Genomic DNA, 12,671 nt, shown 5'->3' with positions numbered 1-12,671 from the left:
TTTTAAGAGACTCTTGGATAGGTACATGGAGCTTAGAAAAAATAGAGGGCTATGGGTAACCCCAAGTAATTTCTAAAGTAAGTATATGTTCGGCACAGGATTGTGGGCCGAAGGGCCTGTATTGTGCTGTAGGTTTTCTATGTTTCACTAGTCTTGCTCTCCATGCTCTACTTATTTTCATATACACTCAGTGACCACTTTATTAGGTACACCTGTGCACCTTTTTGTCAATGCAAATATCTAATCAGCCCATCATGTGGCAGCACAGCCTGTAGGCATGGTTAAGTGGCTCAGACGAAACATCAGATTGGGGAAGGAATGGGATCCAAGTGATCTGACTGAAATGATTGATAGAGGAGGGTGAAGTATCTCAGCAACAGCTGATCTCCTTGATCTTCACAGTCTCTAGAGTTTACAGAGAATGATGCAAAAAAACCCAAAAAAACATCCAGTCAGCCGCAGTTCTGTGGCTGAAAATACTCTGTTAATGAGAGAGCTCAGAGCAGAATGACCAGACTGGCTCAAGCTGATAAGAAGGCAACAATAATTCAAATAGCCACTTGTTGCAACAGTTGTGTGCAGAAGAGCATCTCTGAATGCACAACACATCAAATCTTGAAGTGGATAGACTGCAGCAGCAGAAAACCATGCACATACACTCAATGGCCACTTTATTAGAATTAGAATTTATAATTTACTTAAATCTTACATCCATCCCACTCCGTTGCAGACATGTGTATTTAAAAGTCTAATGGCTTGTAGAAAGAAGCTGTCCTGTTGGTCCTGGCTTTAATGCTGCCGTACCGTTTGTCAGACAGAAGCAGCTGAAGCAGTTTATGGTTGGAGTGACTGGTGTCCCCGATGATCTTGCAGGCATTCTTTCTGCACCTGCTGCTATAAATGTCCTCAATGGAGGGAAGTTCACATTCACAGATGCACTGGGCTGTCTGTACCACTCTCTGCAGTGCCCAGCAATCTCCCAATGGTGCCTCTGTAGACAATTTTGAGGATTTGGGGCCCATGCCAAACTTCTTCTGTCACCTGAGGTAGAAGAGACGTTGTGATTCTTTTGCCACAAAGCCAGTGTGTACAGTCCAGGTGAGATCACTGGTGATGTGTATAATGAGGAACTTGAAACTACTCACCCTCTCAACTGCAGACCCATTGATGTTGACCAGGCCGAGCCTGTCTCCGTTCCTCTGTAATCCACAATCAGCTCTTTTGTTTTTTGGACATTGAGGGAGAGGTGGTTATCCTGGCACCATAGCATCAGGGTGTCGACCTCTCCTCTGTAGGCTGTCTCTTCACCGCTTAGAAATAAGGCCGATCAAAGTCATTTCCTTTGTGAATTTGATCAGCAGATTGGAGCTGTGTGTGGCAGTACAGTCATGGGTGTAAAGGGAGTGGAGAAGGGGATTCAGAATATAACCCTGGAGGGCACCTGTGTTGAGGGCCAGAGAGGCAGGGGTCAGGGAGCCCATCTTTACCACCTTTCGGCGATCTGATAGTAAGTCTAGGATCCAACTGCACAAGGTGTGGTACAGGTTGAGGCCTCTGAGTTTCCTGTCAAGTCTGGAGGGAATTATGGCGTTGAATGTTGAACTGTAGTCCAGGAACAGCATTCTAATGTATGCATCCCTCTTCTCCAGGTGAGTGAGGACAGCGTGTAGTTCCATGAATATGGTGTCATCGGTAGGCCGGTTCCATCGGTAGGTGAATTGTAGGGGGTCCAGTGTGGATGGTAGCACACTGCAGATGTAGTCTTTAACCAGCCTCTCAAAGCATTTGCTTATAATTGATGTGAGTGCAACAGGGCGCCAATCGTTCGGGCATGATAGCTTGGTTTTCAGGTACAGGAACAATGATGGACGATTTGAAACAGGAGGGCACTACACACTGGGAGAGGGAGATTAAAAATTAAACACACCAGCCAGCTATTCAGCACATACTTTGAGGATGTGCCCTGAGATACCATCCGGCCTCGCTGCCTTGCGGCTGTTGACATGTTGGAATATTCTATGGATCTCAGCCTCGGGGATAACCAAAATGCAGGTCTCAACAGTGGCTCTCCTCGGGGGTTCAGTCCTAGCAACCTGGAATCGAGCATAAAAAATCATTTAGCTCATCCAGGAGCCAGGTGGCAATGTTGGCTGTACTGCTCTTGCTATCATTGTCACAGAGTTGTGACTGGAATTTGCCCGTGTTGCTGTTTTGTCACCTTGATGTCTCTACGTAAACCATAGTGGCATCTCCTGAGCTCCTGTTGTTCTCTGGAGGTAAAGGCTTTCTCCCTTGCGCTGACAGCAACATACACTGAACTATTTATCCAAGGCTTCCGGTTTGGGTAGACCCGGACCAATTTTTGGGGAACAATGTCTTCAATGCACTTCTGAATGAAGCTTGCGACCACCTCCGTGTATTCAGAGATGCTCTCAGCTCGAAAAACCTCCCAGGTGACTATCAAAGAGCAGTCTTGTAACATTGAGTCTGATTCATTGGACCAACAGTGGAGAGTTTTCAGGATGGCTGCTTCCTACTTCAATTTCTGCCTCTAGGCGGGTAGGCTCACCTTGATGTGTTGGCAGAACTTCGGGTAAATTCTGGTCAGCGACACTTGGTTAAAATCTCCAGCAATGGTGAAAGCAGCCTCTGAATTTGTGGTTTCATGGATACTGATGGTTTTGCAAAGTTTATTAGGAACAGGAGGAATTGAGCTTGTGCTCAGTGGACCTGGCAGCCTCTGTGAAAGGAAATGAACTTGGATGCCACCCCAGATGAAGGGTCTCGACTTGAACATCAACTGCTCATTTCCCTTCATAGATGCTGCTCAATTGCACAGCTCTTTGTGTATTGCTCCCAAGGCCAGCATCTGCAGTCTATTGTGTCTCCATTGTGCCACCTCAATGGCCATTTCTTTTTATTTAGAGATACAGCACGGTAACAGGCCCTTCTGGCTCACAAGCCTGTGCCCCCTAATTATACTCATGTGACCAATTAACCTACTAACCCATACATCTTTGAAATGTAAGAGGAAGCAGAGCACCCGGAGGAAACCCATGCTATCACAAGGAGAATATATAACCTTTGACAGGCAAACCTTTGAACCTCGGCTGCTTGTGTGATTATGGCATTATGCTAAAGCTGCTGCAGCTGGATATTCTTAATAACTTATCCAAAGACATCAATGAATCCTATGCTCTCAGAGATTGCAAAATTAAAAAAATGGAAATATCTTTTAAACAGCTAAAACCCCAGGCCAGAGTCAGGGCATTAAAGATATTGGTGGCAGGACAACGTTGCATTCTACATCATACCATCTAGTCATTTTATTATGCAGCCTGAGAGGAAAAATTCAGATGTAAATACACTCACATTTCATCCTTACGAATGATATCAGAGAAGTTGTTTAAACGAGATTAAGCAAATGGCTGATTTGATTTTGACACAAACAACACATTTCACTTTATGTTTTGATGAACACTTAACAAAAAAAAGTTAATCTTCAATCATAAAAGCAAGCATCTGAAATAGCAGCAAACAAATATCATCTCAGGCCTCTGGAGGTCATCATCCCAGGTACGATTCCACTCTCATTTAGCGCAGACGTAACTCAATTTACCTTAAGATCAGCCTCACCAGCGCTGTGCGTGTCCTGACAGAAAATACTGTATCCACCGTCCCAAACACCTTTCAACAGCTGAGGAAACAAACAGACATGTTTGTAATTACTGAAATTTCATCTCAAAGTAATTAACAAAGAAACAGTATTTTGTGTAATAATAACACTCCCAAACCATTATTAGAATCAGATTTAATACAACTCCAGTGTATACACTCAGTGGCCACTTTATTATGTACACCTGCTCATTAATGCACATATATAAAAGGGCATGTATAAAGACAATGTTATGATAGCCATTGGGGGGTGGGGTTGTGGTTCAATCTGCAGGTGGGTAGTTTGGGAAAATCAGCTTGGTGCTGAATCCCAAGAGAGGGAATTTGTAGAACACCTATGAGATAGATTTTGAGAGCAACTTATGGTTGAGCCCACTAGGGGAAAAGCAATTCTAGATTGGGTGCTGTGTAATGAACCCGATTTGATTAGGGAGCTTAAAGTAAAGGAACCCTGAGGCAGGAGTTATATTAATATGATAGAATTCTCCCAGCAGTCTGAGAGAGAGAAGATAAAGTCAGATGTATCAGTATTATAGTAAAGCAAAGGGAATTACAGAGGCATGAAAGAGAAGCTGGCCAAAGTTAATTGGAAAGGGACATTATTAGTTAGGTATGATGTCAGAACAGCAATGGCTGGAATATCTGGGAGTAATTCAGAAGGTGTAGGATAGATACGTCCCAAAGATGAAGAAGTATTCTAAAGGGAAGTAGAAGTAACCATGGCTGACAAGGGAAGTCAAAGACAGCATAAAAGGAAAAGAGAGAACATGCAAAAATTAGTGGGAAGTTATACAATTGTGATTATTTTAAAAACCAACAAAAGGCAACTAGAAATCCATAAGGAGAGAAAAGATGAAATATGAAGGCAAGTTAGCCAATAATATCAAAGAGGATACCAAAAGTTTTTCAGATATATAAAAAGTAAAAGATAGGAGAGTGGATATAGGACAACGGGAAAATGACGCTGGAGACATAGTCATTGGGGACAAAGAAATGGCAGAAGAATTTAATACGTATTTTCAGAATCAGAATCAAAATCAGGTTTATTATCGCCGGCATGTGTCGTGAAATTTATTAACTTTGTTTTGCATCAGTCTTCACAGTGGAAGACACTAGAAGTATGTTATACATTTGGGAGAGTCACAGGGCAGAAGTTGCTATTACTAGGGAGAAGCTGAAAAGTTTGAAGGTATATAAGTCACCTGGACCGGACTACATCCCAGAATTCTGAAAGAGGTAGCGGAAGAGAATTTCGAGGTCGTAGAAATGAACTTTCAAGAATCACTAGATTCTGGAATGGTTCTGAAGGAGCTGAAAATTGCAAATGTTACTCCACTCTTTAAGAAAGGAAGGAAGCAGAAGAAAGGAAATTATAGGCCAGTTAGACCGACTTCAGTGGTGGCAAGATGGCGTGTAGAAGAGCATCTCTCAATGCACAAAACATCAAACTTTGAAGTGGATTGCCTAAAGCAACAGATGACCAGGAACATACAGGAAATCCACTGACTGCATGAAGAACTTGTTCCACCAAACTCAAGAAACTACAGGCATTTGTTCAATCCATTGCACATTGCACTCAATTTAATTGGTTTCTTGCCCAAGGACTAGTTTCTCAACAGTGTTCTTAAATCTCAAAATCTCGTAAATGACACAATGAAGTGTGAAACATCAACAAGCCGTGCATGTAGATTGACAGATGTGTAAGTGTGATTGTCCCACATCCAATTCCTTGTAGAAAAAAAACCTAATGATTTCGTTCCACCACTGTGTCACAGCAGACGATAAGAATTCCCACCCACCCATCTGTTCCCTCACCTGGTCTTACCTATCTCCTGCCAGCTTGTCCTTCTTCCCTCCCCCTCCCACCTACTTATTCTGTTTGTTTCCCCCTTCCTTTTCAGTCCTGATTAAGTTCCTTGGCCTGAAATGTCAGCTGTTTATTCCCCTCCAAAGATGCAGCCTGACTTTCTGAGTTCCTCCAATATTTTGTGTGTAACTTAGAAGGTTTATCCGTAGATTATCCAAAACATATTGATTAGTGAGATTCTAAATTTGAGCTTCATTCCTGATGCATTAGCTACATGTGTGCCAGAGAGTCATGGCGTGAAACAGCAGGTATGAAACGTTGACTGTTCATTCCCCTCCTTTGAAGCTACCTGACTTGCTGTATTCCTCCATCATTTTGTGTGTGTTAGTCAAAAATTCTCACTGCCTTTCTTGACCAATTATTTTAAGCATGTTATAATTGTATTGAACTTTGTTTAGAGTGCTCTTGGGGTAGTGAGTGCAATTCTGGTCATCCTATTTCAGGAAGGATGTGGAGTCTTTGCAGAGGGTGCAGGAGAAATTCACCAAGATGATATAAGCTATAAGAAGAGTTTGGACAAACTTAGGGTTGTTTTCTTTGGAACATCAGAGGGTGAGGGGAGACTTAATAGAGGTTTATAAGATTATGAGTGGCATTGATAGGGTAGACAATAAGATACTTTCTTAAAAGGTTACATAGATTGACATGTCATCAAAAATTTCTATAAGTTTCTATTGATGCGGAGTGGAGAGTATCCTAAAAGGTTAGATCACTTCATGGCTTGGTATGGAAATACTAACGCCCGGGAATAGAAAAGGCTACATGAAAATGTGAGTAATGCCCAGTTTATCACAGGCAAAACCCACCCCACCATTGAGTGTATTTACATGCAGCACTGTCACAAGAAAGAGCATCCACCATCCAGGCTATGCTCTCTTCTCGCTACTACCATCGGGCGGGAGGTACTGAAGCCTTAGGTCCCACATTAAAGAGCAATTAGAACTCTACTACCACCAGGCTCCATATTTTCACTCACCTCAACTCTGAACCGATTCTACGACCTACAGACTCACTTTCAAGGACTCTTTATAGCTCATGTTCTCAATATATTTTTATTTGCACAGCTTGTAATCTTTTGCCAATTGTGTTGGCCAGTCTTTGTTTAGTCATACGTTTTACACAAAATTGTACTGTATTTTTTTGTGTGAACCCTTGCAAGAAAACAAATTCTCAGGGTAGTACAGTATATGGTAAAACGGTGATAATAAATTTACTTTGAACTTGAACTTTGAAATATTAGCAATTACTTTTGCTGAATTCATGGATTGTATGGAGGTTGTTGTTTTCTTCTGTAAATTAACATATCTCTTGACAAGTTGTTCATTTCCTTTAGACGATATGGCCTGAATGAGCGCTCACTAAGTATCGACCTGACTGCTTTGGATCAAGAGATAGTTCCACCACTATAATGACCTGCCCTAAGCCCAACCTCTTTAACCCCTGCTGGGAACTTGCCTCTAGGCCAAATACTGGGATTTGCACTCTCATTTTGTGTGAAGCACCAGGCAGCAACTGTTAACCCCGCCCCATGTACACATGCCATTCAGAAGTCATTAGCCCTGGGAGGGGGTGGGGTGACCGAAACAAAAAGTATATTAATGCTGAGTTATTTTGGGTTTAGTTACTCTTCAGTGCTGTGGTTTACTTTTCTTTATTAAACAAAATATACTTCATTCAAAAATAAAATTATATACAATAAACCATTCAATGACTCTCAGTCCTTTACAATTGTTTCCATTACAGTCTTTACATTCCCACACTTTTGCCACCCAGGTGGCACTCTGTTACTTCATATCTACATTCACTTGTTCAGGAGTATGCACCCCGCCCCCCTTACCCCTCAGCTCCCACGGGAGAAGAACCCTAGACTGTGGTCCTTCCCCACCGGGCCCTTGCGGTGGCTGCACCGAGTTTGAGTGCATCCCTCAGCACGTACTCCTGCAGCCGAGAATGTGCCAGTCGGCAGCATTCCCCCACGGACATCTCCATTTGCTGGTAGACCATCAAGTTTCAGGCTGACCAAAGAGCGTCTTTCACCGAGGTGATGATCTGCCAGCAGCACCGGATGTTGGTCTCGGTGTGCGTCCCCGGGAACAGCCCGTAGATCAGAGAGTCCTCTGTTATGCAGCTGCTGGGGATGAACCTCGACACTGTCCCTTCCATCCTCCTCCACACCTTCTCCGCGAACCCACAGTGTGCAAAGAGGTGGGTCACCAACTCCTCCTCACTGCAGTCCTCCCGTGGGCAGAGGGGTGTGGAGACGACGTTCCGGGCGTACAGCAAGGATCGGACTGGGAGGGCCCCTCTCACCACCAGCCAGGCGAGGTCTTGGTATCTGTTGGTGAGGTCTGGCGATGAGGCATTTTGCCAGATGAACTGATGGTCTGCTCAGGGAACCCCCCACTGTGTCCATCACGTCCTTCTCCTGCAGTGCCTGCAGGACCTTATGTGCTGACCACTGCCTGATGGCCCTGTGGTCAAAGGCGTTGACCTGAAAGATCTTCTCTATGAAGGACAGGTATGGCGGCAACGACCAGCTGACAGGGATATTGCATGGGAAAGGGGTCAGACCCATCCATCGTAGCCAGGGCGACAGGTAGAACCTGGGCACATAGTGGTACTTGGTGCCCACGTACCTGGGATCCACACACAACCTGATGCAGCCACACACGAAGCTGGCCATCAGGGTGAGGGCGACATTGGAGTCATTTTTGCCCCCATTGTCCAGGGATTTGTGCATGGTGGTCCATCTGACCCACTCCATCTTGGATCTCCAGACGAATCTGAAGACAGCTTGTGTGATTTCCGAGCTGAAGGAGCGGGGGACTGGCCACACCTGCACCAAGTACAGCAGCCCTGAGAGCACCTCACACCTGATGACCAGGTTCTTGCCCGCTATTGATAGGGAGCGCCCTCCCCACAGATCCAGTTTCTTTTTGACCTTGGCTGTCCGTTCCTGCCAGTTCTTGTTGCACGCCTCGGCCCCTCCGAACCAGATCCCCAACACCTTCACGTGATCAGACCTAATGGTGAAGGGGACGCTGGATCGGTTGGGCCAGTTGCCGAAGAGCATGGCTTCGCTCTTCGTGCGGTTGACCCTGGGCCCCGACGCCTGCTCGAACTGTTTGCAGATGCTGATCAGCCTGTGAACTGACCTCGGATCAGAGCAGAAGACAGTGACATCATCCATGTACAGGGAGGTTTTGACTTAGGTCCCTCCACTGCCTGGCAGCGTCATCCCTCTTAAGCCCTCATCCCTCCTGATGGCTTCGGCAAAGGGTTCTATGCAGCACACAAACAAGACAGGGGAGAGAGGGCAGCCCTGCCTGACTCCAGACCTGATGGGGAAGCTCTCTGTTTCCCACTCGTTGACCTGGACTGCGCTACAGATGTCCGTGTAGAGCAGTTCAATCCAATTCCGGATTCCCTCCCCAAATCCCATTTTGGAGAGTACATCCACCATGTACGTGTGCGATATCTTGTTGAAGGCTTTCTCCTGGTCCAAGCTGACCAGGCAGGCATCCACCCCCGTCCTGCACATAAGCGATGGTGTCCCTCAGCAGCACGAGGCTGTCTGAGATCTTCCTGCCCGGTACAGCACAGGTTTGGTCCGGATGGATCACCTGCTCCAGCGCAGACTTGACCCTGTTGGCGATAGCCTTGGACAGGATCTTGTAGTCCACATTCAGGAGTGAGATGGGCCTCCAATTTCTAATATCTTCCCTCTCCCCCTTCTGCTTGTAGATGAGGGTGATGATGCCCTTCCTCATGGATTCTGACATGCTGCCTGCCAGAAGCGTAGTGTTGTACATTTACAACTCGACCGGTAAGCTGTCGCTTCCAGGAGTCTTACCCGACTCAAAGGAACGGATGGAGCCAGTCAGCTCGTCCAGGGTCAGTGGCTGCTCCAGACTCTCCCGCTTGCCGTCGTCTAAGACCTGCGGGATAGACGACAGGAAGCTGCGGGAGGCTGTGGAGTCTGTGGCCTTTTCTCCGTACAGACCGGCACAGAAGGACCTGCAGATCCTCAGTATGTCTGTCTGCGAGGACGCGACTGAGCCGTCTTCTTCCTTAAGGTTGTGAATCACAGAACTCCCCCTGTGCACCTTTTGGAAGAAGAATCGTGAGCACATCTTGTCCTGCTCCACGGTTTGGACCCTCGATCAGAAGGTGATCGTGGAGGATTCGGCGGCAAAGTGCTGGGCTTGCCAGCCCTTCACCTCCCGCAGCTCCTCCCTGACATCCACCCCCCTCGACTGCAGAAGGAGGAGTTGCTGCAACTCTGTCTGGAGCTTTTTGCAGTTCCCTCTGCCCCTGCCTTGCTTTCTGGATTACTTATACTGACAGTGTGACCATTTTACATTTTTACAAGCAGACAACTGCCCTTTCCAGTCCCAGTAATTTGAAACAGTACACTCAGAAACTGGCTTTTAATTCATAATGAATTGTAAAAAAGTCCTCTTAACTAAAAGGATAATGTGGTCCTTTTAAATATACTGGTAGCAATCACTTTACTGCATTCATGGATTGGACGGAGGTTGTTAAATTTTTGTTTTTATTTTGTGTGTAAGTTAAGGTGTCTCTTGGCAAATCATTCATTTCCTTTCGTCCACAATGGCTGAATGAATACTGAACTATATAGACCTGACTGCCTTGGATCAATAGATAGAAACACCCCGTAACATAAGTGGAGTATCACACAGAACACAGAACACTGCAGCACAGTACGAGCCCTTTGGCTCACAATGTTGTGCCAACCTTTTAACCTATTATAAGATTAATCTAAACCTTCCCTCCTACATAGCCCTCCATTTTTTTAATCATCCATATGTCTAAGAGTTTCTTAAATGTCCCTGATGTACCTGCCTCTACCACCACACCGGCAGGTAATCTATATAAAACACTTTATAAATTGATAAATGTCCAACTAAATGCAAATATTCTTGCTGTTCTCTCCCAGCTGAGCAATTCCATATTCAAATGAGTGGTGTGTAGATTTTGCCATGCCAGGTTTTCATGTTTTAAAAAATTCCTCCATTTAAAGTTCCAATCTTCATCTTCAATTTGTATCACTGCATCCTGCTCTCATCACTGTAACCCCTGTAAACCTAATAACCCCTCACTGCCTCCCCTATCACTGTAACCCGACCACACAATAACCCCTCACTGACTCCTCCCCAAAACTGTAACCCCTGACCACCCAGTAGCCCCTCACTGCCCCAATCACTGTAACCCCTGACCAGCCAATAACCCCTCTCTGACTGCATTCCCATCATTGTACCCTCTATTCACTCACTGACCATCCCTGTAATCCCTGCCCACCCAATAAACCATCATTGTCCATCACTATAACCTCTGCCCACCCTGCACCTTCTCAATGCCTCCTCTCCCTATCAGTGTAACCTCAGCTCACCCAATAGGCCCTCATTCTTTCCCTATCACTGCAACCTTAGTACACTCAATAACCCCTCTTTGCTTTCTTCACCATCACTGTAACCTCTATTCACTCATATTTACCTATTAAGTTAAATACATGTGAAGGCATTAATTAACAGGTCAGACTAATAAAAATTTAAGCTGAAAGGATCATAATTGAAATCTATAGTTTAAACACACACACTCCTCCAGAACCACTGTCAGGTAGTGTTTGAAGTATGTTAAAATTTCACATCCATACAATAATAAACACATCTGCAGAAGTATTACATCCTTTAGATTATTTCATTTTTCCTTAATTTCTAAACACAAGAGATTCTGCAAATGATGGAAATCCAGAGCAACATACACAAATTGCTGCAGGAATTCAGAAGGTCGGGCAGCACCTAAAAAGAGGAATGAAGATTCGACATTTCAGGTGAGATGTCCTGTTGCCGAGTGACTCGGCCTGAAACTCCTCTCCATTGGTGCTGCCTGATCTGCTGAGTTCCTACAGCAATTTGTGTTTGCCATTTTCTTCTGCTTTTCTGAAAGCAGTAAACACATGGCAACATGTAACGAGAGTGAAACTCCAATAATTCAGTGTCCAAGTGACAGACAGTCTGGTATGTGGCCCACTCTTTACTCCAGATCATGAAAAAGGGGTTTAAAGTGTAGCTGGGGTGGGGTTCTGGATTGTTAGCCAGATGTGTGGCCAGGGGTCAGGAACACATATGAGATGCATCACTAACTGGCTGCATCACCCTGTGGTATGGGGGCACCATTGGACAGATCAGAAGAAGCTGCAGAGGGTTGTAAACACATGGGCACTAGCCACCCCAGCATTGTTCAAAAAGTGATTCCTCAAAAAGGCATATCTATCATGAAGGACCCCAGTGACCCAGAGCAGACCCTCTTCCCATTGCTACCATCAGGGAGGAGATACAGGAGCCTGAAGACACACACTCAGCATTTTAGAACAGCTTCTTCCTCACCACTATCAGACTTCTGAATTTCTGAACAGACAATGAAACAACCCATGGTCACTATCTCACTATTTTTGCTTCCTTTTTGCACTATTTATTTAATTTATATAATGGATACTGGTTAATTGGGTCATCGGTTAATCAGGTCAGTCATTTATTTGGGACAACACTTAAAGAACAAAAATGAATTGAGAAAATAGCTGGGATTCCCTTCACTACCTGGACATTATGCCTCTTAATTGGTACAGGCGACTGTTGCCGAACAGTTTCTAACTAGTGCATGTGCTTGTGTAGCTGTTCATAAAACAGTGATTTTTGTCACTGCCAGTTGGCAAGAAATAAGCAGAAAAACAATGCCGAACTGCTTTGCTCACTATGGTTTCGAGTATCCAATGAAATGAAGATTTAGAGGATGCAACAGTTTCTAAATAGTGTCAAGACATACAAAAAAGCTGGATGAACTCAGCAGGTCGGGTAGCATCCGTTGAAATGAGCAGTCAACATTTCGGGTCGAGACCCTTCGTCAGGACCTGCTGAGTTCATCCAGCTTTTTTGTACGTTTTGATTTGACCACATCATCTGCAGTTTACTTTGTGTCTAAATAGTGTCAGTTGCATGCACTTGTGCGGCCATTCGATACTGCACCGTCGTAGAAAATTTTTTAAAATAGTGTCAGTTATATATGCTTGTGTTATGTTATTCATTTCAGACAACCAATGCCAAATTAA

The 12,671-nt window shown here is 44.8% G+C and overlaps 1 protein-coding gene across 2 annotated transcripts in view; it reads right to left on the bottom strand.

Moving 5' to 3' along the window:
* The window catches only part of elovl5 (ELOVL fatty acid elongase 5), a 133,594-nt gene that overhangs the window by 26,110 nt on the left and 94,813 nt on the right, over positions 1-12,671 (bottom strand). For both annotated transcript variants that reach the window (XM_073056736.1, XM_073056735.1), the window contains one exon: positions 3,620-3,697. In XM_073056736.1, coding sequence (XP_072912837.1) covers positions 3,620-3,697 — 78 coding nt within the window. The remainder of the gene's footprint in view (positions 1-3,619; positions 3,698-12,671) is intronic.

This window comes from Hemitrygon akajei, chromosome 9 (assembly GCF_048418815.1).
Source record: "Hemitrygon akajei chromosome 9, sHemAka1.3, whole genome shotgun sequence".
Classification (NCBI taxonomy): domain Eukaryota; kingdom Metazoa; phylum Chordata; class Chondrichthyes; order Myliobatiformes; family Dasyatidae; genus Hemitrygon; species Hemitrygon akajei.
The sequence above is the reverse complement of the archived record's forward strand: the minus strand, read 5'-3'. Positions and strand labels throughout refer to the sequence as shown.